General features: G+C 42.4%; 3 protein-coding genes across 6 annotated transcripts; 2 read left to right on the plus strand and 1 right to left on the minus strand.

Moving 5' to 3' along the window:
* Positions 1-3,848: 3,848 nt before the first annotated feature.
* On the minus strand, positions 3,849-15,509 carry arel1 (apoptosis resistant E3 ubiquitin protein ligase 1). 3 transcript variants are annotated; one of them, XM_068580004.1, is made up of 22 exons: positions 15,462-15,509; positions 14,565-14,583; positions 14,358-14,465; positions 12,047-12,267; positions 11,410-11,481; positions 11,037-11,263; positions 10,529-10,766; positions 10,243-10,412; positions 9,868-10,048; positions 9,505-9,746; positions 9,275-9,352; positions 9,044-9,185; positions 8,844-8,965; positions 8,659-8,734; positions 8,427-8,536; positions 8,159-8,338; positions 7,718-7,843; positions 7,143-7,272; positions 6,976-7,034; positions 6,800-6,889; positions 6,549-6,724; positions 3,849-6,080 (listed from the first exon to the last, which is right to left on the minus strand). In XM_068580004.1, the coding sequence occupies exons 4-22, from the start codon at positions 12,246-12,248 to the stop codon at positions 5,978-5,980; spliced, it is 2,724 nt and encodes a 907-aa protein (XP_068436105.1). In that variant the 5' UTR covers positions 12,249-12,267; positions 14,358-14,465; positions 14,565-14,583; positions 15,462-15,509; the 3' UTR covers positions 3,849-5,977. The 3 variants fall into 3 exon arrangements, with proteins under 3 accessions (XP_068436105.1, XP_068436104.1, XP_068436106.1); XM_068580003.1 differs by adding an exon at positions 13,708-13,876 and having other exon boundaries at positions 14,358-14,583; XM_068580005.1 differs by lacking the exons at positions 14,358-14,465; positions 14,565-14,583 and having other exon boundaries at positions 15,462-15,493.
* A 4-nt stretch (positions 15,510-15,513) lies between these two features.
* Positions 15,514-18,205, plus strand: fcf1 (FCF1 rRNA-processing protein). The gene is made up of 8 exons (XM_068580009.1): positions 15,514-15,610; positions 16,144-16,208; positions 16,370-16,441; positions 16,540-16,688; positions 16,822-16,894; positions 16,992-17,079; positions 17,741-17,835; positions 17,973-18,205. The coding sequence occupies exons 1-8, from the start codon at positions 15,608-15,610 to the stop codon at positions 18,019-18,021; spliced, it is 594 nt and encodes a 197-aa protein (XP_068436110.1). The 5' UTR covers positions 15,514-15,607; the 3' UTR covers positions 18,022-18,205.
* A 561-nt stretch (positions 18,206-18,766) lies between these two features.
* Positions 18,767-23,757, plus strand: vash1 (vasohibin 1). Of its 2 annotated transcripts, XM_068580007.1 has the most exons (8): positions 18,767-19,269; positions 19,343-19,697; positions 20,161-20,249; positions 20,651-20,707; positions 21,019-21,093; positions 21,264-21,645; positions 22,144-22,253; positions 22,416-23,757. In XM_068580007.1, the coding sequence occupies exons 2-8, from the start codon at positions 19,476-19,478 to the stop codon at positions 22,486-22,488; spliced, it is 1,008 nt and encodes a 335-aa protein (XP_068436108.1). In that variant the 5' UTR covers positions 18,767-19,269; positions 19,343-19,475; the 3' UTR covers positions 22,489-23,757. The 2 variants fall into 2 exon arrangements, with proteins under 2 accessions (XP_068436108.1, XP_068436107.1); XM_068580006.1 differs by having other exon boundaries at positions 18,767-19,697.
* Positions 23,758-24,283: the final 526 nt, after the last annotated feature.

Consider the following 24,283-nt stretch of genomic DNA (forward strand, 5'->3'; position numbering starts at 1 on the left):
CAAATGGTTTTCCTTTCAACAGATTGGACTTCATGGCACAGTGAAGGTGGAGGTGATATGTGGCTCTGCACTGTAAACATACTGTAAGCTGATCTGTACACAATAGGAAATGGCAAATGTGCAGGCCAGATGTGGATATTGTTGAGGTTGCACGGCTGTGGTCAGTGAAACACGTTGAAAACCTCATCCTCTAACTGGAGAAAGTCAGAATTGACAAACTCTGGGATGACTTTTTCGTTTGAAAGATGACTAACTTCCACGTTGTTGTGGTGTGGCCAAAACCACAGACCAATATGGTGGCTCATTCACCATTATGGAACCATAGGTACTGCAGTGCAGTTGCTCTTGGATACTCCAAGTCCAGCTACTTTATTAGGTTCAGGCGCAGCAGGAGGGTTGTAACATAAAACTCACGCTTGTGAAGAATCTATTTATAAAGTCATTTTAAATCTAGAGATACACTCTTTGAATCATTTGGGGTTAGTTCAGACTGGACAATGCCACAAACGCCGCATCCTGGCTCAGTCCATGTGGATGTGTGGTCAAATGTGACCACTCGGCTGAGCAGGATTTGCTTGGAGAGTTTCAGTGTTCAGGATCAACCCAGTGGCCTGAAGCTCTCCTGGCTTCCAGTAGCTGTGGTTGGAAAGAGGGCCAATGCCAGGCTCTACTGGCAAGTGTCCGCCAGGCTTTGGCGCACTCAAGACCATTTCGGGTGGCAAGCATTAAATCAAGTCTTGCTTATTTTTCTACACCTATTACTGTGGAAGTCAGGATTAATGACAGTGACTTTGGTGCTGACCTTGAGACTCTAAGCCATAGCTATGCAGCTTTTCGTCACATTAGAAGAATGTCTTGTAAACCATGCTGTTCTTCTCTGTGGTTCAGGAACTATATGAAGCATTTTACACGCATGTACAGTTAAAGGGACAATTTGACATGGATATGAGGAGACAGGCAGAGAAGACTAAGAGTCTACAGCCAGTCGCCAGGCCCATGGTCCTGTGAGGCTGTACATATGGGAACACACTTTGAGCAACTAAATGCTTATACCACGCTCTTCATATGTAGCTATTTTAATGTAACACATCAAAGACTGATACGATTGTCATTAGTTTTGTAGGTATTTGTTCATAAACCATAGTATTGGACAAATTAAAATGTTGATGTTGGCACTTGATCGAACTTGAAGGGACAAATTTGTTTTCGTTGCTGACACATTTCACATAAAATCTCTTTGTGGCGCTACAGGAACAGTCAAGGAATCACAAAATCCAATAGGACTCATCCTCTTGGGGCCATAAATATCTGTACATTTCATAAAACTATGAAATATTTTTCACATATTTCAGTCCGGATCAAAAGGGTCGACAGCCTTTAGATTGCCATCCCTATAGCCATGTTACATTTTGTCTGACTTACACACTTCCAGACAGACATGTTAATGAATCTCACTTCACAGCCTATTCAAACCTGCAATGGTGACATGCATACTGATAACAAGGGCGGAGCGGCACAGAGGTGTTTCTGAAACAGAACTACATTAGATATTTGTCTTTACGGAGGAAATACAAGAGTTTTCCAACATACCGAATATAAAACAGCTGCAAATCCCAGCGGGATAACTAACCCCATGAATCAATAGCCTCTCTCATATAAAACATGGACAGCCATCAGCTCGGGGACACTTAATCTCCACGCTTGCAGTTCTTCATGACCGCTTGCGGCTACGAGCTTCTGCTTGTGTCTGACCTCAGCTGCATGGACATTTATATCATTTTCAAAACAGAACATGTGTCGTCAGTCCTCTTTCTGATCCAGGAATGTGAGGCCTTTTCATTTACGCACTGCTAGTTGTACATGTTCAGTGTGGACCTGCAGCATCCCGACTCGGGTGTTGAGAGACAGGTCTCAGCACTTAAATCACAGAGGATAGGAGTAACAGAGAATCTGTGAAATATCAAGAGAAGAGCAGGGAATTCTCTTTAATCAGCAGCGGTATCCCATCCATACATTCCTTTGCTGTACTTAGTCGCCAGCCCAATGTCATCACTGTGATGCACATTTCTCACAGCCGCTTTCTCCATAATCCTGAACAATATCAACTGCAGAACCAGTCATGAAGGAAGCCAGTAAAGACCCTGATAGTGCAACTACAGGCAACACAGCTGAGGCAGAGACCACCTTCCCAAAATGCCAGACAGTCAGGATTGTTTTCGTGAAAGAAGCAGGAGATCTGTTATTTCGTGTGCTGAGCATGCTCACGCTCAGAAATCTGATGGTTCGTGTTTGGACTGAGGCCTGAAGGACCTTTCACATGATACATGAAGTCAGAACACTGTAAAGTGAAGGGTAAACGTCCCGGGGAGAACTTCAGGCCAGGCCTGCTGCTGGAGCGATGCTCTCCTGTCCTTCAACAACGCTGATTAAGATTGGCCCCTAAATCAGCCAAATCATTGCAGATGATGAATACATGCAGCCAATCCAGTTGGCAGTTAATCAGTGACGTCCAATCAGGTAATGAGGACCTGCATGTTGGAATTGGAAGCCCATGGCTGTTCAGTAGGAAGGAGGGAGCGCGGTCAGGATCTAAAGATACTTAAAGCGTGCCACATTTGTGTTCTCTGCCCTGCGAATTACTGTCTGAGGAGAACTATCTTTGATCAGAGGAGCTGATGGACGTCTCCTCAGAGGCAGGGTGTCTGACTCAGAGATGAGCAATGAGGCACTGTGTTTTCGATCAACTAAATTCTTTGGTTGGCTCACCCCGGAACTTCGCAACCCCACGAACCCCAAAACCGAGCTGCAGTCAGGTCTGGAGATGTTTATAGAATGGAACATGGAAAATTTGTCAGAGAAACATGTTTTCTCTGGGAATTAGAATCATCAGATGCATTTACAAAAATGCACAGTATTGTTGTTGAGCGATCTCCCACGGGTTCTCTTGGGAGGGACAAGCGTTCCAACATGGCACATTAGTCTTCATGAGTGCCAGAGGATGACTTTCTGATTTGTGGTCCCTCTTTAGCAACCATTCCTGAGGGGAATTTGAGAGACCATTATGCAAATCCACAGGTGTATGCCAAGACTAAATAACTGGACTCATGCCTCCGAGTACTTCAAGATGCCTTTCAGCCTGCTGCTGATGGTGTTCAGACCACAGGAACACGTGGGTGCAGCGTGGTGGGCCACGGGGCCTGCATGTGCACAGCCGTTTTAAATGTTCATCATCAGACACTGTATGACTCAGGCAGCAAAAATTCAGTCAATGCAAGAGCATACTCCTATCACATCTTGTGCTGATACGGCTGTCAGCTATGCCACCATGGTGAAAGGAAATCAAGCTTTTTTTTAGTTTGGTGTTATTATCACATTTCATACAAAGTACAGCTCTCAAAAGGCTGATTCCATTAGACCTTCGGCTGCCATGAAACCAGCAGGTTTGAATGAACCGTGTTTATATTCATGTGTTCGCGAGGTGTGTATTGTATGTGCGTGGGGAAATGAGAATGTTTGCAATGTTGAAGACTGAAATTGTGGAGGGTCAGCTGAAGACAGGAAAGCTCCTCATCATGTACTGCTGCTGAGCTGTCCCTCCATGAGGCAGCGGAGGAAGTGAGTATCCTCTGGTATGTGATGTGTAGAGCCACTGCCGCCTTGTGTCTGAAACCTGCAATCTGCTGGCCAAGAAGGGAAACCTCTACAAATGAGCTTTGATGATTCTTTATATGTATTCAAATTGTTAGAAAAAACAACTATTTGAATCAATTGTCCCAAGTAAGAAAACAGTGCATTTGAAAGTGCAAAGTGTGTGATCACGAGGCTCAAAAAGTGAGATACGGGGTAAGAATTTATTCCATTATTTGTTTTATTCCCATAAACAAAAGGACCTGCAGTGCGGAAAATTCTCAAACTTTCGCCATCAGAGGCTTGCCATTAAAAAAAAGGAAAGAAAAAAGTATTCCAGCATTAAAGTCAGAGGCAAATATCTACAATGATAAAAGTCACACTCAGGTCATCCAACCCAGAAAAAAACAAACATAAAATGGAGTAGTATATGCTCATGGAAATCAAAACATTCAACAAGAACATAAAACTACAGGACAGACCTCCTTCAAATTTGCTTGTCATGGACATATCTATCAGAACAGCTAACACATGTAATGCTTAAACCACGTTTACTCCTAATAAATGTGATATCAGTCATTGGTACTGGTGCAGAAAACACACCCATCATGAAACATTTTAATAAGCACTTTTTCCACCGTTCTCAGTACATTAGGTCAACATTACACAACCCAAATGAGCACAGAGCCATAGATCCTCTTTTAAACCTCTCAACACCGTAAAAGGTCAGTTAAAACACTCGCAAATGCTCTTCAAATCCCAAGCGGAGGCGGATTTGACTGGTGAGCAAACGCAAAAAATCCCAACCTGCTGCAACTACGGTCAACAATAATGGAGTTAGATGTCTCGGTGGCCCAGTCAAGCTGTTACTGCTGGATGAGACAAATGTGAGGAGTGAAACTGGACCCAGAGTGCTCTGTGGGGAATGTGAAGATATTCAGATGTTCATAATACTATTGAGACTAATTCACTTTTTGCGTCTGAATCTACCTTTACCTAAACGCTCTACAAACCATATGACTGGCAGCACACACTAGTACAAAATGGATACTGAACATGTAAACTCTGGAACAGCAAAATAAATGTTACACATTTACAAAAAGCAAAAAATAGAAAGAAAAAACAACAACAACTCTGTTGGCTCAGGATATTGACAACACTAACAGCATTGTTTTATGGAAGAAGAAAAACAAACTGGGACACAATCTCCACTGATATAATGCTTCAGTTAACTGAAGATGTGGGATAATATGGCTAAAGGAAGGAGGCAGCTATGAACCGACTGGGTGAGTAGGCTTGACCATATGTGTTTAAGGATGAATGGGTAGGTGGCAAAGGAGACTCTGAGGTAAACCCATAACAGGTTGTGAATGTAAACGTGAAAGGGAGACAGTTGTTATATATGGGCTCTCCCCAACATCCACAGTGACCTCTGCATGTACTCGAATAACTGCTATAAACCTTTTACTTACTATTGCCGACTATGCTTCTCTCAGCTATGCACCTCTCGGGATACATTCAGATGCAAAGGGCATGAATAAGGCAGGTTATAAAACATAACAAAAACATTTACAACTCCAGACAAACATAATTTCAACAGTATGGGTCAACACAAATATATTTTTTAAGACGCAATAAGTTAAAAACATGTATAAACCAGAGACATTACTTGGCTTCTTTTAAAACCCATTCCTTCATTGAGGGGAAAAAAATGAATCCATCAAACGTGCCACAATAAAGAAATCCCTTCTCCCTAAATGTCAAACCAAAAAGGTAATAAGATGAAAACCTATGTATACACACTAGTATGTACAAGCATTGGAATAAAAGAGTGATATTATATTTACAAACACACATCAGTCCCTGATCGATTAAGGCCAAAGTGCTGTACATGTCGCTCACGTCACATGGAGGCCGCTGTTGCACCAAAGTGTTCCTCAGTTTGCAAAATGCAAAAGAAGCAGTTATAAAGCAATACTCAAGGCCTTCGCTCTAGCATAACTTGTCTTTCAAACATATAAAACTAAGCAAACTTTAGCATTAAGAAATACAACTAGCCCAAACCTCACCCTTTTCCATCTCTTCCTGGTTTCCTTTTTTACAAAAGCAAGATATTTTATATACAAACAGTAGCACGAGAGTTCATATGTTGAGTTCCAGTTTCAGGACAGTCTTCTGGGGCTCCTTGAAATGCCCTCTCATACCGAGAGAGCATCTATAGAGAGTCTGGGTGATTCTCTGCCAGGAAGCCCACTGTGAAACGCAGATGAATGCAGGAAACTGGTGCACTGGAGCGGGCACTGCTGGTCTCCTCTTGAACAAGTGGAACACAGTGTCAGTGATGGGAGAGTCAGAGCATGCCGAAGCCCTCACTGCCCTCACTGATGGCCAGCTTCAACATCTTGTGCAGTTCCTCATAGGAGTCGTACGTAGGGAGGCACAGCTGGTTAAAACTAGATTGAAAATGGACAACAGAGAGAAAGCCAATGTTTAGATACCAATAAAGCATTTCTGGAGCATTTCCAGATTAAACTCATGGTCACGTAATTAAAACATTTGTAGATCTAAACATTTCAAATATGGTGATATTCTATAACTTTCTTATTAATGAATCAAATTAAATAAACAATAATCTTCTTGTAAATATTTCTGAGCCCGAGTAGTGATTCCTCTGGTCGAAATCAAGACATTTTAAATTATTAAGATATTCCACCATAAATATGAAATCGAGCTGGTGGGGCTGGATGAAAAGTTGATTACCACCTTGATCCGTATATTTAATTCTCTGAAGTCAATAAATGTCTGAATAAACCTTCATCAAAGTAGTTTTTCTTGACATCAGTCTGGATGGAGAATGCAATCGATTAACAGACCGCCATCCTTCCTCCTTTAAGTAAACCTGCCGGTGTTTTCCTACTCACCACGTGTGTGCAGTGGGCAAAGTACTGTGCGTTGGTGCAGCAATGATCTGGAAGGAGGGGCAGAGGGTGTTGAATCCCCCAGGAGGCAGCTGAGAGGAGCCGGTGGTGAACTGTAGCAGACGCGCCAACTCCTCCTGGGTGAAGCTGGACACCACGGCCCAGAACCACTTCATCACCTGTTGAGACAGAAGACAATTTAAATCGCTGGCCTGCTGTTGGAAGAACATGGAGAAACAGTTCCTGTGACATACTTTCTCTCTGAAGTGCCACGATCCTCCAACAATCACAGCATGGGCCTTGAAGTCCTGCACGTTTATATCACCGGTGCCACACATCAATAGCTGAAGAGATTAAAAAGAAAACAAACAACTATTAGCCAGCAGTGTTTTAAAGATCAACTACATTTTATTATGTTCATCACACATACCTCCAACTCATTCTCATCAAATATGGCTAGCAGGTTTTCTGGAACTAGTTCGTTCAAGCCTGCAATTGAACAGGAAATTACACTAATTACGTGCACATTACCGGAGATCTCAAATTAGAGGAATTGGCAAAACAAGTGACTGGCTGCAGCTGTGCTAGTTTCCTCACCTTTCAGGAAGTGTTCTACCTCATCTCTCACCTGGCTGGCTAGTCTGTACTGGGCCAGCAGGTTGAGATAATGCATCTTGTTTTCATTATTCACAGCGATTTGAGATCCCCCTGATATTAGCTCCACCACCTGCAAGAAAACATGTGGCACAATATAAATGTCAAAGAGTATTCGTAAAACAGCACAAGTGTTGGTCTTTGAGAAGTGGCCAGCCGAGGCCAGAAACAGGATTGTGTGCTTGGTTTCACACACTTGACAGTATTAATGGACAAATAATTGTTATCTAAAAGTAACAGTAACAGTTTGAAGCAATATAAATGTATCTAAATAAAAAGAAGTAGGTCAAACTCGACATGGGAAGTTCCTCAGCCAGTTAGTGTGTGGCAATTTATAACAAGCAACAAAGCATCAAACTCTGCTCGTCCACCTTTATATAAACTCACAACTCCCTGTCTTGAAGAACAACGCTCGCCAAAAGAGCAATATGGTTTCTTTTGTTTGGTTTATTCCTCCTATCTCCTGTGGAATTACATCAGGGAAAAGGGGGAGGTTCATTTCCAAAGTGTTGCCTCACCTTCTCCAGCTGTCCCGACTTGCTGTACTTCTCCTCGGCAAACACCAAATCCATTTCACTCACGTCATTGTTTAGGATGAAGCAGACTTTAGTTTTGTAGAACTCCTGGTCATCCGTCTCAAAGTACTGTGTATGGAAAATAAAACGAAAACACAGGAAAATGGCGTTTTTAAATAAACAGGGCCTTTCATCATCTTGATGAACATGATTGGGTGGCTTTAGTTCTCAGCTTTGAAACCTTAAGTTGAATGAATAGCAAAACACGTTTGCTTCTTTCCCGTTAAACAAATCATGCCAAGAAACAAATCAAGTTTATTGGCTACGAGAGGAATGTTGAGAAGTTGATGAGAAAGACCAGTTGACAACATGGCGTAAACAATGAAAACCTTCCAACGTCAGAGGAAAACATCTTTTTCTGTGGGAATGTACCGTGTTTCATACCTTGTAGTTCATCCTGAGGCCAATGATCTGGGCCAAGAAGGAGCGTGTAAAACGAGCTCGGACCAGCTGTTTGTAGGCCCCACCAAGAGCCGATTCATACAAGCACTTCCCCACGACGCGACCGGCAAACTCGTACATCTTGAGACGCAAGTGGGGTGGCCGCTCAGCGTTCGGGTGCACCTGTAAAATGGAGTTGAATGCACTCTTATTTTTTATAGAATAAGAGAAGTGGTTTTAGATGTGGAAGAAGGCACACAGCCCAACTTACCAGGCCCTGGTTGTTGTCGCTGAAGCGGGTGAACAGTTCATTGGAGGTGTCAAAGAGGGTCTTACAGACCAGCTCAAACCACTCCCTGCGAGGCCCTCCCCAGTCCAGAGCTGCAGAGAAAGGTGTGTCTGTAACTTTCATTCTGGTGGAATTTTAAGGCCTTTTTGTTTCGCACGCACACGCACACACACACACACACACACACACACACACACACACACACACACTTTACCTTCCTCATCCTGAAAGACGACCTCAAAGTTCTTACTCCAGTCTGACACCGAGAAGTTCTTTGTAGCCTTCAGGGACTGAGCAACAGCAAGAGGGACAAACACATGAGTCAAGATCATCAATATTGTTAGGATTGCATGGCTGTTTTCAAAATGCAGAGTAATAGTGCAGGAAAGCAGCACTCACCGAGTCTAGAATGGAGTGTCGGGTGATTTTTAGGCAGGTCTTGGTGCGAGGTCTCTTGGAGTGGATGTGCCTGAGTTCACGTTGAAAGAAGTTCACCTTGTCTTGGAACGTTTCAGAGCCACCTGTGGACAATACCATCAAATTACTGCTACGGTCGCCCCAGAAGTATTTACCAAGAGCAGCTCAAGAATGAAACAAACCAATGTTCTTGTGCAGGAAGCGAATGAAGGTGGCAGCCATGATGTTCCTGTCTTTGCAGCTGAGCTCCACAGGAGGCTGTATCCCATCATCCACCACAAGAGTTAGGTACTTGTGAACCGGGTCAGGACCAAAATAGGTGAACTGAAAAGAAAGCCGAAGATTACTGTGAGATTGCCAAACCCCATCAATGTGGCCGGTTCTCCAGGATTTCTGACATGACATCTGCTTACCTTTGTTCCTGGACATACTCGAAAGGTGAAAAGGCGCCATGGGATAATTTTCAGGTAGAACTCCTTCACGGATAATTGCTGTTTGGCATAAAAGTCCAAGTCAGCATCACCTAGCATTCTCGTGTGTTGAGCTCCACCATCTCAAGTACAACATTTCATACTATCTTTTAATGGTCACAAAGTTAAAGCAAATTCCTACTGATTAACATTTTTTTATGCTGCCCACTTACCTTTGGCGATATGTAACAGTAGACCTTTTTTGGTTTCTTGACCTTCTCAGGTTGTCCCTCCACAGGAGAGTCGTGCTCATCCTCCTCTTCTCCCATGGAGGGCCTCCTCTGGGGAGCCAGTAAAGAGGAGGCTGGTAACTGCCATGAAGAACTGTAGTTCCCATTGCTGTAAAGGTATGCCTCGAAGTAGATACTTATGCCTGGAGTGGACACGTTCTTCTCCACACAGGTCTTCTCATTCTCTGTAATATGCAATGAGAGTATGCATATTAGGCTTTGAAAAACAAGCTATCAGGCTAAACAAGTACACTGCATTTTCGTGCCGTGATTTCTTCAATAGTGGTGTATTTTTCTTCTGCTCACCACTGAGAACAATAATGTCAAATTCCCCGTTGCTGAGCGGCTGGTCCGTGTAGGAGATGCGGGCCCTGAAACAGCCTGTCTTCCTCAGAGTCAGTCTCAGCAGAACCTGGCACTGCTGCTTATTGACTTTCACTGACTTACTGTAGTACTCTTCCAGACTGTCATCATCCACCGTGCCCAGCTGCAAGAACAGGAAAACTCAAACTTAATCCTAGCCCAGAACCTGTTCTGTTACACTTTAAAGCTCGTAAACTGTGCAATTTGTGAGCAGAGAGGTGAAACGAAAATGCTGGCTTTCATTTTATAATCATAATCACAAAGTAAATCTTCAAATTACAGTTAACTGGATCATAGAAAAGGGGTTTGATCCCTTACAGAGTGAACATGGACACTGTAGTTGGCTTCATCTGTGAGAGATGTGGAGTTACTGGTGGGGTTCCCATATTCGTCTCTGGGCTCAATCTGCAAAGTGTGCTGCTGGCCATTTGTTAGCACTAGGGTGGAGAAATGGTAGGCTATCTTGGTTTTGGATGGGACAACTGTACCTGAAGTGAATAAAAGAACAGAAAAATAAGCAATTAGCAATAACAATAAGTCAAGTCAATAATCACATGCCGCAAAATAAGAAAAGTTGGATCTAAAACACACACAGAAGTAATACCTGGCTGAAATATCTTGTAATAAGGGCTGTAGGCCACATTGAGGCCACCAAGCTTGACAGCAACCTCATAGCGTCCGGCCTTGCGCACAGTGAAGGCAACTTTTACTACATTGGACTCTGGTTCTTGCAGAACCTCCTGTGTAACAGGGATCTCCAGAGCCAATTCGATGTGGGTGATGTTGACCCTCAGCCCGACAGGCCGGTGGGCCGGAAAAGGCTGGCCATTCTTGTAAAACAGCTAAGACAGAAGCACAAAAGAGACCACACAAAACAAGTTAGGGTGTGTTTACACCAAAAGAGTTGAGAATTATTTGCACCATTAGATTACATGTAAAGATAATGCACAGACATGATTGGTTGCAAAAACCACATTTTCTGACAGGCGGCGCCAATGAGGCAAAGTTTAAATATTTGCCCAACGCTGAGTTGCGAAAGCCAATCAGCGCTGAGATGCTACCAAGAGGTACAGTACATCTTTGGCTTTGGCACATTTGGAGTCAAGTATCACCTGGACTCTGAAGCTCATGGTCTGCCCCACTTCCTGTGGTTCCTTCCAATCCCAAGACACCTTGCAGGAACGTGGGTCAAGGTAGTTTCCCCGGACATAGTCGTAGATGCTGCGGTCACCGCGTCGCCCTGGATCTTCATTCTGCAAGAAGCTGACAACCCTCGCTGCAAGCTCACAGAGGAACTTGATGGTGAAGACAAACGCTATGATGGAAACAGTAATTCCACCTGTCGCAAGAAGGGAAGAAGCACAGAAAGTAAGATGGTGGCAATACACGGTGCTTGCAGAAACCAAAAGAATGAGTTATGTGCCAGGAATGCCAGGACTACCTAAATCACACCAAATCCCAATCCAAACCGCTGACAGTACTTACCAATCACGTAAAACATGAGGTCCCTTATCAAGAAGCACAGCGCCACAGTACAGCCAAATATGAGAGCTCCAGCTGAAAAGACAATTGCACATTGAACCAATGAATGAATCAAATGAAGACAATACACAGTTCCTGCTCTGAGCCTGCTGGTTAAATCTGTATGTTTTTTCTTTATGAATACATAACTCCATGATGGACATCAGCATCCCTACATTGTACATATTCTTTGTCAAATGAAGCAACAAAAAAAAAAGTGGCCGGTTTTTAAATGTGATATGTATGTTTAAATCAATGCCCCGAGCAAGGCTATACAGTGTAACACACAAAGTAATAAGTTTCATAAACCCTACATTTATCCTCAATGTGAAGGAATACCGTGGTTTTGTGAGAGAAAAAGACAAACAAATGTTGGGCTTTACACAGATGATGCAACACTGAACTTCTCCATAAAACACTTGAGCTACTTTCAATGATATGCGGCTCTGGTAGTAAAAACACTTGTGACAACACTTAAAACTTACCAATGGTCCAAGCCATCTGATGTTTACATCTTATATAAAAAATGCCTTTCAATTATCTGCAGCTGTGGAAAGCTACCCAAAGTAAAGTCCAAAGCAGAAAATGATCAGGATCTCACCGATTGTCCACTTCTCATTCAGACGCCTCACAGCAAGGCTGTGCACCAGCCGGATCTCGTAGTCCTGGTCACGACTCCTCCTGGAGCTCTGGAGGATCTTGATGCCTGTGGACAACTTAATGTAGTCTTCGTAGTAGTATCCCCAGCCAGCTAGAGACAGCTGCAGCTGACTGTCAAACTGAGCCAGATCATCCAGATTCATACAACGCAAGTTCTTGAGTCTGAAGAGGAAAACAGAAGTGAAAATATATGAAGTAGAGAACAAAAAAATAAGCGTAATTACTTTTGACCTTAAGTACAACCTTTATAAATAGAACTCTAACATGACTGCTAACTTTCCGTCTATTAACTGCACAAAACTGGTTCTTCCACATAGAAAAGTCTTTACAAGAGTTATCAGCTCAACGCGTCAGTTATGTCAACAGGCTGTAGCGAGACGGTGTGGCGTGTTCCACCAAGTTTTAACAAAGAACTGGAAATGTCCCGATAAACACAGCAGAAAAACATGCTCAGTTTAGCAGATGAGTGGTTATAATTTTAAAAAAAGAAGGTAATCTTGCATGGAAAAGCTACTATCTTTGCTTTGGAACTGGCTTGTGCAGCACTTCACCTTTCATTGTGTGGTTAGCATGGCTAAAATTATGATAGCACACAATATTATCTCCATTATTGCTGAAATAAGATGAAAATCGTCTACCAGTATTAATAGTACTTTAGTGACAACGGAAGAGATTTTTAAACAAAGCTTAAGTATCTGACTTTTCCTTCTTTATCTAATAACATATATCAATAAATGTGACTGTGTTTGTAATTGATCACTCTGATAATCCTAAAAAAAAAAAATCAAGGATATAATTGTATTTATTCTATCATCTTATTCCTAATTACACTATTTATCTGAGAAGTAATGAGAGGTGTATGTGAATCTGCAACCAATCCCCATTTACAGTATATTTTAGCCAATAAATTAGTGTAAAAATTTCCCCAGTGCAGGACTAATAAAGGAATATCTAATCTAATCTAATCAGAAGATCATCTTCTATTAATACGCAATTCGTCACTGAATGAAGTCATACCTGTGTTATATCAATAAAGGTTTAACATCCAGTCAATGGGTTGGAGCAATAGCAGGGGGGACATGACCTTCAGAAATGTGACACAGTGTCCCTTTACTAATATCAAGCTGTTTTACTGAGACATGTGATGACAATGATATGACTTTGTGTTTCAGAAACTCAGTTGACCTTGTTAACTGAGGCAGCAATTTGATAACGCAAGTACTACTTATCATAGCCGGTTCTAGCTGCATCAATAGAGAGCACCCAACGCACATATATAAACACCTGCATTGCTGCAGGGTATCACACAAACAGTCTCTAAAGAATACTTTTTACTGCAGTGACCCTCTGAAACACTGCAGCCTCCACAGCTCAGAGTCAGCAAACTCAGCCAGCCATGAACAGAGAGGCTGCCCTCAAGTGGACATTTGTAATTATAGCCTGTGTTAACTGGCATAAACATGACCACGTAACCAGTTCAAGATACAAAATATGTACATAATCTATGCCGAGAAAAACCAACATGTATGACAAGCCAACAAGAAATTGTTTCCAAAAAAAGAAAAGCTACTCATGTTTAAGTTAAGCCTTTATATTGCTTACGTATGATAATAGTGCCCCAGGCTCTGGGAGCAAAGCCACTCCTGGAAGGCAAAGTCTCGGAGCAGCTGGATGTGGGCCTTTGCAATTTCCCTCCAGCGCTGCTGTTCCTTCACCACCTCCTCCAGACGGCTCAGTACACTCAGACTCAGTTCCTCCAGTGTCTGTACATCTGGGTGACACATGAACAGCACATAAAAATCCCCAATCACAAGCATGCCAACAAATCAGCATCAGTAATGCCCCAGCTCAGGCTTAAATACTGATGAAAGTCTATTATAACAAACATTTAAGCCTGGGCTGATTATCCATGCACACATGCATCTCATAAGCCAGAAAAAGACAAAACCAAAACTAGACTTATTCTGTGATAAGCAACACAATTGCCTTTATTAAACAGGTTTAAGTCAAGTTAGACGTGAGACTTAAACTTGGTATTTCTGCAAAAGCTCAGAAAGGTACTGGATAAAGTTATGGTTGGGGAAAACATCCAAACCAGGAAGTTTTTAGACCAGTCTAGGAGAAGTGTCCTTGTGCAAGTCACTGAAGCTACAACTGCTTACTTCAGTGAGGATCAGAATACCAACCAAACTGCTACACTGCGGTAGCCATGTGGCTGCATCCCCAAATGAAGATGACTGTAAGACACTGACCTTCAAAGAGGTGCCTGTATTGAGAGAGGCTATGTCCTTGGAGCCATTCTTCAATCTGACTTTCTTTTCCTTTCTTCCAGCGCACTTCCCAGAAGAAGATCCACGACACTGAGCAGAAGAGGAATGTCAGGAAGAAGCGGCGGTCCATCAGACCATCTTTCAGCCTTCACTCAGACCCTCAGTGCTCAAAGAAAAGCTGCCACTCACCAGGGGGCAAGTCGAGTTCCTACAATTGGAGAGAAACTGCTTAGGTGGAAAACGAGTAGACCAAAATAAAGAACAAAATGCTTAAATTTCAACAAATGCATTTTAAAGAGGAACATTGGGTCAACTTGGGGCATTAGCACGCCGAGAAGGAGCTTCACAATAAACCCCTTTGTCAAGAAAACATGAACGTTCAAGTGTCACCTTGGAGAAGTGATGGCTGTTGGGAGAATAACATTACATGTAATCAACAGCACTGAAATATGCATGAACAACTTGGCGAAAGAACTCTCACCAACCTCTTTTCAGCCCGGACAAACTATCAAAAGTCAAAGAAGCCCGTTCAAATCTAACTACACTCTTAATCCAATCCGTCCAGCAGTCCAGAGGACAGAATGATGCACCGTCTCTACGTGGGAGCTCAGGTGTCACAGCGTTTCTAAATGTCATCCACCGTTATAAACAAACACAAAGCTAAATAAATGAGCGACCAAAAGGTCAGCTTTTGGGGAACTTTACCGGACAGTCGCTTGGATGACGTTTTCAAAAACCACAACACACCCGGCTGCAGAACATAAACCCCGCGGAGGGACACATCATATATTCTGGTCTATTGTCACCTGGCTCGCTGAGTAAAGCTGGAGGCGAATATTACCTACTGTTAGCATTGTGCCGACCAACCTCCACAGCCACAGTAACCAGCCAACCGGAGCACAATGCTAGCAGCCAAGTTAGCCAACAATGTCAGCGGCATTTCAACAAGCTTGTCGCCGAGCCCACGGCTGTTATCAAGACGAGCAACACGACATGTTCACAAGACACAGCTCGAGATTGCACATCAAACACAAATGAAATTGCGAGTGTGAAACATATCAATAATATATTAAACACTGCATCTACCTTCGTCTGTTGAGCGTTATCTTAGCAGCCGAAAAATGCGCAGAAAACGTGTCGCTGGTTGATTACGTCACACGTAATCGCGTCTCTACAGTACACGAGGGTAAAGAAGAAGGTCCCACTCAGAGCTCTGATCTCAAATATAAACCATGGTATGTAATCTTTAACTGCGTTACACCGCGACTGTCTTTATAATGTACATCCATTACATTATTGTGTGTATTATTCATTTGGCGTTGACGTTTTTTAGCAGGCAAGCACGAGCTAAATGAGCTAGCCTAGCGCACACCGAACAGTCATTTTAACATGATTTAACTAACGTTATACTTCCAACATCGTCGACTGAAAGGAATCCTTTATTTGGCTGCATGTATAATTTTAAATTTATCAGTCCAAACATCTCGGTCTCAGATGAATGAAATTTAAACGCCTTAAAACGCTACAACCGTGAATGTAGCCCGAGTTAGATTTAGCTATGCTAACAGTTGGATGTTTAGCGTTAACTACCGAAAAAAAGCTTTAATAATGTCAGGTTTAGGAGTTTTTCAATGATTAAACGAGATGTTTTGGTCAATGATGTTTTGTATATTTATATAGTTTGTTTCAACAGTGTTCTCTCCTGCTTTAAAACTGTTGGTAAATGTTGGTCGTAATGAATTTCTCTGTTTTACTTTGCGCAATCAAGGGGAAGCAGAAAACAAAGAAGTTTGCTGCAATGAAGAGAATGATAAGTCTGAAGGATAACAGACTGTAAGTTTTCACTAAAGAGGAAGTTAAACCATCTTGTTCTTCTCTTATTAATCCAGCTAAGTCTCACATACGAATTCAGCAAAACAAGCCATTGAATTGTTACAGTATGTGAGGATCTTAAAAGTCTGTGCAAGCACTATAACTCCTCGTTTGCTTTGTAGAAAAGAGAAAGACCGGGCTCAAACAAAGGTGAAAAAGAAGAGGGATCCCTCAGCGCTCAAGGAGAGAGATGTGTAAGTTTGCAGCACAACAGTTTGAATAACACGTTGAATGACTTGAGGTGGATGGCCCCTAAATTTCATTTCTATTTGCTTGTTACCATTTTGTGCAGGACAAAGCACCCATCATGCCTGTTCTTCCAGTACAATACTCAGCTTGGTCCACCATACCACATTCTGGTAGACACCAATTTCATCAACTTCTCCATCAAGGCCAAACTGGACATTGTTCAGTCTATGATGGACTGCCTCTATGCAAAATGTAAGGACTGCTGTCAAGTAGTAAATATTAATAATGATCTTAATCATTTTCTCAATTTAATTGATGCACTGTATATATAATGAATGATGACGGTTCACAATTATTATTTTTTCTCTAATTTTCTCCAATCCAGGTATCCCATGTATCACAGACTGTGTGATGGCTGAGATTGAAAAGCTCGGGATGAAGTACAGAGTTGCACTCAGGTACAAGCTGCGAAATATATAACTGCACTTGTGGTATGAACTCATAAATTCACAAGTCGCCCTATAATCAAATATTTTGCTGGTTTTGTATTTGCAGGATAGCCAAGGATCCAAGGTTTGAACGGTTGCCGTGCACACACAAGGGGACATATGCCGATGACTGTTTGGTCCAAAGGGTAACACAGGTAATGTAATGTTCAGTTGTTTCTTTTAGGGTTTTATGTGATGTTAATTATAAACCTGATTTTTAATAATGAAAAAATGTATACGACAATGCAGCTGTATGTATCTTGAACTTACACTCTAACACACCAGGGGTCTCATTTATAACTGTTGCGTCCGCACAAAACGGGGCCTGAAGGAGGCGTACGGCACTCCCTTCTCTGCATCAACATTCATTAAGTGCTTTGCATCGACCATTTATGATTGAATGTGGGTGTGTAGCGGACGGAGTGAGAGGCTGAACTAGCTGCGCACATTCACAGGTTGTTTTGGGATTTAAAAAAGGAAGTACTCCTGCCAATGAACAGGCGTACGCATAATTTTCTAAATATGAATGTTTTAGCGTACGTGTATTTCTTTCTTTTTCAATGTATGCAAACATTTAGCAGGGATCCTACCCATGAGACCCCAGTGTTTGTTCGTTTCTTTTTATTCTTTACAATTATTTAAGTAATGGTCTTTTTTCACTAGACCAGGCATTTTGGCTTGAAATAGAAGGAGCACAGTTGTAATTGATCACATTTAAAACTAGTCACTATATCATTGCAATGGATAAATGTATGACACGTTACTCTGTGTAGTTTTGTTACTTCAGTTATATCAGGAGCATAAATATGTCCACAGCACAAGTGTTACATCCTGGCCACTGTGGACAGAGATCTGAAGAGAAGAATCAGGAAGATCCCCGGCGTACCCATCATGTACATCTCAAACCACAGGTAACATTATTCCAACTTTTGCTTTAAATATATGGCAGCTTTCATCTGTGTGCCTTTCATTTGCATAACATTGTTAATCTGAACTCCTTCATCAAAAACACAGTTAAACTGATTCTATCTGTTTGTTTTTCATCCAGGTACAATATTGAACGGATGCCTGATGACTATGGTGCGCCAAGGTTTTAACATTTTACAACTGAACTAGACCTGTAAATAGACATATTTTCAAATTTATTGTGACTTTCCTTTTATGTCAATCTAAGCGAGTGTGAGGTTTGATTTGGTGAGGATAGTCTGTTTTGATCGAACAGGAAATTACTTGTTTTGTTTATACTTTTTGTTACAAGAATAAATCAATTGTTGCAATGTCCATGTCTTCATTTTTCCGTAACACATCAAATATGCAGCGGTATGTTTGTCACAAAGATGCATAAGTAATTTCAGGTTGCCGTTTTTATGCAGTTGCTTGGATCTTTGATTAGAGAATATATGTTTTTCTTTTTTTCCTACAATGCCATTTATTGAAATATACAATGAAAGCACAGATAATGCAAATTATTATTATTATTAATATTATCATAAAATGACTTGACAGATTAATGACAAACAAGTCGACTTTGACATGACCAGAGCCTGCTGGACTGCAGGGTGTTTCTGTATTAGATTTTTTACATATTTTTTGTTTCAATTTAAATTTTAATAATTAATGCACTTTAAGTCATCCGTCCAACGCAGCACCAAATACTTCACTATTACTATTGCGTTCGTACTGTAAATAGCCCAAAGCAGAAGAATATGCAAATACATGTCAAACGGATCTCCGATTAACGCTTTACCGGGAGCACCTAAATGCAGCATTTGACACGGCTGAGATCATCCGCTCAGTACCGCGCATGCGCAGTAAACGGGGATCTGGGAGTGTCTGAGCGACTCCTTGGAAGTGAATCCAACCCGCAGTCACTGAACACAGGAGCATCTGCATGAACAATGAACCGGTGAGCGCCGGCTGACAGAAGGCGATGATCTGGTGAAACGGAGAGGTGGACGCACGAGGAGTGTCGAGGAGATGGGATTGTCCGGCAGCACAGATTTAGCTGGATATCTGGGGTGTGAATGACCTCTAACGGTACAGGGAATTAGTCATTTCTAATACTTTATTGTCTGCAGAGTCAATCCTCTTACAGGCTGCTGTGGCGTTACAACGGTCAATGCTTATTGTTGAACTTTCATAGTATCGTCAGTAAAATAGGCGACACGGCTAAATTGCCTTACTGTCTTAATGTATTCATTTATATGATCGTGTGATTATTGGATGGCCGACAGTCTACTAGATTTGACCAAAGAGCTGAATAGTTACAGCAAAGTCGTTCTTTATTCCAAAAAGGATTATTTTGTAATACTTCACCGGAAGGGAAATCAACTCCAACTCGAGGGGTGAGTTTTCACTACAGTAGATCACCCTTACATTTAAGACTCCCGTTGACTTTTTTATTTTTTATAATTGAAGCACAAGCTGCTTGATGTCATGAGCTGGCCATCTGTTGTGGAAACCTACTTAAACCTGCAAGAAGATTAACCAGTGAAAGGTTCAAGGCGTCAGTCTGGACGTTTCTGTGCCTTGGCTTCCTGGTGGAGGAGGGATGCTGAGGCCCATCGTGGGCTCAGTGGAGCAGAGAGACGAGGAGCAGGAGGAGGAAGGAGAAGAAGAGTTGAGGGATGGAGGGGTGCCCTTCTATGTGAACAGAGGAGGCCTCCCAGTGGACGAGGAGACATGGGAGAGGATGTGGCGCCATGTGGGTCGAATACAGCCCAATGGAGAAGCTTTGGGGAAGGAGATCCGGGGTGCCACTGACCTTCCCAAGGTAAGGTGTCTGATATGTTTGATGTGTAAAGTTGCTGCTGGTTGTACATAACACTATGTAGTCACACTATGCAGGTGAAGCTCACACGTGGTGGAGAAACAGTCTACACCTATGTGTTAAGGGGAAAATGTTGAGTTACGGTGTTACTATACAGTCACACATGTGTGCGCAAATTGAAATACTTGACTGTGAATGATTAAATATTTTGTCACCCTAGTAGTAAAACAATGCATGTTTTTTTTCTATTCTCCCCTGCACGGAGCATTTTCATACCACAGATGTTTTAGACACCAAAGAGCAATACTTTTCATTCATTTGTCACAAGAGTAATACGAATGCTCTTGCCATTAGTTAGCTGAACGGAGAAACAGCACCGTGGTCACATGACACTACGCACTCGAGTTGCAATGAATGTTGGGATTGTACAACGATGAGGCAGTAGTTTGGATGCTCTGTCCCACAGATTCCAATGCCGAGTGTGCCTACATACCAACCTACCACCACCACCCCACAGCGCCTGGAAGCCATACAGAAGTACATCAGGGAATTGCAGTATCCTTTGACTAAGTTGGTATAACTGGCTGGTTACTACCACAGTCATTATTGAATGTATCTAAATGCGTTTGACAATAGTTGGAAAGATATATTTCATTCATATATACGCAAATGGATATACATAGTGTCCGAACTAAATTTCATTAATCCTACTGACCCACTGTTTCGGCACACTGATACATATGTCTCAAACACAAAGAAGTAGGCCACTGTTGGATACTTTGTTCTATATTAAGCTTGACTTCCAGTCAGACACTAAATTCATCCATAATTAACCAACAGCCTATGAATATCACAAAACACGATCAGTGGCTTTCTATTCTCCCCGCTGCATGCAGCAGAGTATTCTCCCAAAGTGCTCTGCTCTGTTATGGTGTGACCTTAACTGTGTCCTACAGGTACAATCACACTGGAACACAGTTTTTCGAAATTAAGAAGAGCCGGCCTCTTACCGCGTAAGCATATTTTTGTCTTTTATCCAACACTGGTCACCAGTGATAGAGACACAAGTTCATAGTCACAGGATGTTTTGCCGATGCTTATCGTTTAGCCTGTTCTGCTAATGTGCTGCATGTGGATCAGCTGTATCACCCCGGGGCTTTGTGGGTAGAAACTAACGTCAAGCAGCAGCCAGCAGGACACACTTTTCCTGACCTAGCTTTATTAGATTTAGTCGTGCAATTACTTTTTCAGTAACAGTGTGTGCATGTCCTTTGTGGTGTCCTCAGTTGTGTATTATATCACAGATGACAATTGTTCTGCACAGGTTGATGGACATCGCTAAAGAGATGACGCGGGAGGCTCTGCCAATCAAATGTCTGGAGGCGGTGATCCTGGGGATGTATCTTTACTTCATCAGGTCATGTTGCATGCCACTACAAATGCTGTGATATCTTCCGCTGTTCCTGTACCCGTCGCGGTTTGTTGACGGGGCGGGATTTGCTTTTCGGCAGACTTCCTGTACGTTGTCTCTCCAAATGTCCACCGTTTCCTTGACCCACCTCCGTACAGTTCCCTCACCAACAACATGCCCGGTGTCGAGCGCTTCCCCCTCAGCTTTCAGTCTCAGTTCTCAGGGAACCACTTCCACCACATTGTGCTGGGTGTCCACAGCGGGGGCCGCTTCGGTGCGCTGGGCATCAGCCGGAGGGAGGACCTCATGTTCAAGCCCCTGGAGTTCCGGACACTGATGGACTTGGTGCAAGAATTCGAAGGCGCCTACAGGGGCTACTGGCACACCCTGCGCAAGGTCAGGATTGGCCAGTACGTGTCCCACGACGCTCACAGCGTGGAGCAGATTGAATGGAAACACTCCATACTCGACATAGACAAGCTGACCAAGGAGGAGCTACGGAAAGAGCTGGAGAGACACACTCGAGACATGAGGCTGAAGGTAGGGGAGGAGTTTTCATAAGCATTGTAAAAGTCTCATTTTCTTGCTGACGTCAATACAAGCTGAAGAAGCTCCTGCAATGACTGGGGACAACGAGGATGAATACAAGTTGTCCTTAGCTTAACTGCTTATTAGATTTCTGTTGACGTGCTGTCTCCTCATACAGTGTGACACAGAGTTGACCCGGCTATTTGAGGAGCGATTTCTCTCAAACGATGCTCTCTCATCGCCTCTCGTGCTGACATAATGAAGGCAGCCTTGATGCTGAGCTCTGTGTATAATAAAACTAATGCGATGGCTTGACTCTGCTCGGCCGGGCGTCATGCGTGACCGGCTCCATCCATCAATGGCAGTTCCTTTACGGCGAGAGTGCTCGGCACAATCACATTAATGATAAAGATCGATTTCAGCCACTGACTGCGAAGACATGAGCGCAGTTGATTCAGCTGCATGTGGAGTTTTAGAGTCATTCTGATGTTTGTGCGTGTGTGTTCGCAGATAGGAAAGCCTGCACCGCCCTCTCCCACCAAAGATAGGAGGAACAGCATGGGGTCGCCCCTCAGAGGACCAGGCAGCCCCATACGCAGGATCAGCCGCATTGAGAGACGGTACCATTGATGCTTTGTCCTCGATAACTTTATTTTATTGTAAAATTTCCTAGTCGCTGGAAAATTTCCTGCACAAAGGAGAAGTAGTTTATGAATTAGTGACGATTTCCTTCTCATGACTAGAACTCAACGTCTCATATATTTGTGTCTGTTTTGTTGCAGTCCCTCTGGAGAGAAGAAGGTTTTGGAGCAAAAATCAGCTGCAGACATGAACGGATACCAGATTCGAGTCTGAAGAACTGTAGTTTGCTTGTAAAGTTACAAGGTACAACACACTTGTTACACGGGGCCACTGGTTTACTCCAAGTCCCAATTCTATGTACACATTGTCCTATTCACAGGGCCCAACGTTGAATAGGTCACCAGCAACTTCCCCAGTCAAAACAAATGCCTCATTCAGCTTCGCTACATCTACGTTGTTAGAGGCTGTCTGAAGCAGTTACTGCCCGTAGTAATTGCTGCTGGCAACGTTCCCAAATGATGAAAAGGGGACAAGAGTGCAGCACTTTGTAAACATTTTAAATAACTGCAGAGTTTTAAGAACTTAACTTAACCTATAATGTGACTACCACTCAGTGTAAATGTGCTACTGGACATATCATAGGTTTCTGTGGTGTTATGTTCAACAAAAGCTCTTCTGCAATCTGTATCGTCGTACTGTAACGTGTGCAAATTCATGTCATGTACTTTTAAATCCACTTAGGCTCTGCTGGGCAGCAATTGCTTGTGTAGTGACTAGTTTGCAAACCACTACCCTTGTGCCTTGTATGAAAACTCAAAGAGAAGAAAACAACTTTTTTATATCCACCACATTATTCTCATTGTCTAACTAAACACAAAGCAGTGCAACCTCTGCTCTTCCAAAATGTTGAAAGTGAATGAAAGTAAATTGTGTGAGGCAGTTTTTTTTAATCTAATATCCAAATGCTAGCACATTTAGCATGCAATTGACCTTCTAAAGACTGAACATGGGCTTGAACATACAATATACAAGGGTGTATTTATGAGAGTTAGGTCATCTGTAACTTGATATGAGAAACAAAAGTTATTCTGTATGAATATATAAACATTTCACATGAACCAAGAAGATTATCAAGGTGACTCACAGCAACGGACCTCCTCCATTTTATGTGGATGTACAGTAACAAGAAGTCGATGTATAACTGCTTTATATATACATTGTTTCTGACTTTTATTTGTAGCAACTATATCTGATATTTCACTTGCCTTAAGTGGTGTGACTTCCATTTAGGCTATGGTGTAAAGAAGTTTGTTTACAGCACCTTTATCTGCATTTTGTATTTTTTTTAAATGTAAATTCTCTCATTTTATACTTCCTTCAGTGTTGGCGATCACCAGTAGACCAAAATTGACCACACACTTGGGAATATGTTGCCACAACCAACATTTGTATGTGTACAGTAGGTGTTGTCCATTTTCATTTCAGTGCTCTAGTGTAACACAATCATTTTGTACAAAAAGACTGTTCATTTATAGGATCACAATAAAGGGTCACAATGATTGTGGCAACACATTTTGGGTTTCTGAATGCATTTTCTGATAATAGTTTTTAAAAAAAATACAAATTCATGTCTATGTATTTAATAACGTTGCCCTTATTCGAGCAGCCTTGGTCTGAAAAATGCGGTGAGTAATCAGTAAGTGTGCTGTAATTAGTTGTCAGGCAGGCTGGGTGTCAGACAGGGAGTGGTGCCAGTTCTTTTTTCTGACCAATAGCTCAAACTGAGCACTAAGTGTCCTGAGTTGAAGGGCAGCTTTTGGCACCAAGGCAAATGAGGAGCAGAGCAGACTCGGGAGCTCTCTTACGCTTCCTGTTTAGTTTATATAAAGGAAACTTAATGCCAAGAACTCCCTAAAAGGGAAGCATAGGCCTCAGTGTGCAGCAGAGCACTAACTCAAACACTTTAGTCAGAGCAAGTGGGACAGTGTGTTCACCGTCTAGATCTCAAAATCTTTCAAACTATGGAAACAAAAGTCATGGTTTGCTATTATCATTCCACCCGTTATAT

The sequence above is a fragment of the Clinocottus analis genome, unplaced genomic scaffold, assembly GCF_023055335.1.
Source record: "Clinocottus analis isolate CAN_PGR_092001 unplaced genomic scaffold, fCliAna1.0.p SCAF_17, whole genome shotgun sequence".
NCBI lineage: Eukaryota > Metazoa > Chordata > Actinopteri > Perciformes > Cottidae > Clinocottus > Clinocottus analis.